This window comes from Vombatus ursinus, unplaced genomic scaffold (genome assembly GCF_900497805.2).
Source record: "Vombatus ursinus unplaced genomic scaffold, bare-nosed wombat genome assembly UNPS02015098.1, whole genome shotgun sequence".
In the NCBI taxonomy this organism is placed as follows: Eukaryota; Metazoa; Chordata; class Mammalia; order Diprotodontia; family Vombatidae; genus Vombatus; species Vombatus ursinus.
Window position 1 is genome coordinate 10,950 of NW_020954876.1, and position 722 is coordinate 11,671.

Consider the following 722-nt stretch of genomic DNA (forward strand, 5'->3'; position numbering starts at 1 on the left):
TGAGGAAAAAAGGGAGGGAGGACAGGAGGAGTGAGTCTGGGATCATGTGGAGAGGGTGGCAGGGGAGACCCTGGCTGGTCTCATGGACTGGGCTGGTGCTGATGGCAAGCACTTTGTGATTCCTAGAGAAGTCCTGCAGACTTGGGTGGGCAGGCATATCAGGGAGCAGGGGGCCCTGCCCCTGCCCCTTTCTGCCCTCTTTGCCCCTCCCTTTCTCTCTCTCGCTCCTGACCCCCAGTCCTCCTCTCGACCAGCTGCTGATTCCAATGATTACGGGGCAGGACGTGCCGCAGGAGAAGGTGGATGATGCACTCAAACAAGTGGAGACCAACACTCAGCTGTTCTGCAACCACTTCCTGAAGGATAAGCCGTTTCTAGTAGGGAACGTCATCAGCTTGGCTGATCTGATGGCTGCGGTGGAGTTGATGCAGGTGATGAGAGCTGTCTGGGGGACCGAAAATGCCCACTGGGAGGGGTTGGGAAGGCCAGAAGTCGGAGGCGTCCCAGCAGAGGCGGCGGTGAGACCCTGTGCAGGGCAGAGGGGAGCCTCTCCAAGCATCTTCCAGGATCAGCTGGTTGGCGGTTGCCCCAGAGATCCCCAGCGAGAGGTGAGAGCCTCGTGGAGCAGGACGACCAGCCAGCAAGTCTTGTGGAAAGCGCAAAGTAGAAGCTGCTTTTGGGGGAAAGTCACTCAGGGTAGGAAGAAACCCTGCTGTGAAGCT

General features: G+C 58.6%; 1 protein-coding gene across 1 annotated transcript in view; it reads left to right on the forward strand.

The window, feature by feature from the left end:
* LOC114031212 overlaps positions 1 to 722 on the forward strand; it is a 28,565-nt gene that overhangs the window by 3,605 nt on the left and 24,238 nt on the right. The window contains exon 4 of the mRNA XM_027846238.1: positions 255 to 431. Within this exon, the coding sequence (XP_027702039.1) occupies positions 255 to 431 (177 nt within the window). The remainder of the gene's footprint in view (positions 1 to 254; positions 432 to 722) is intronic.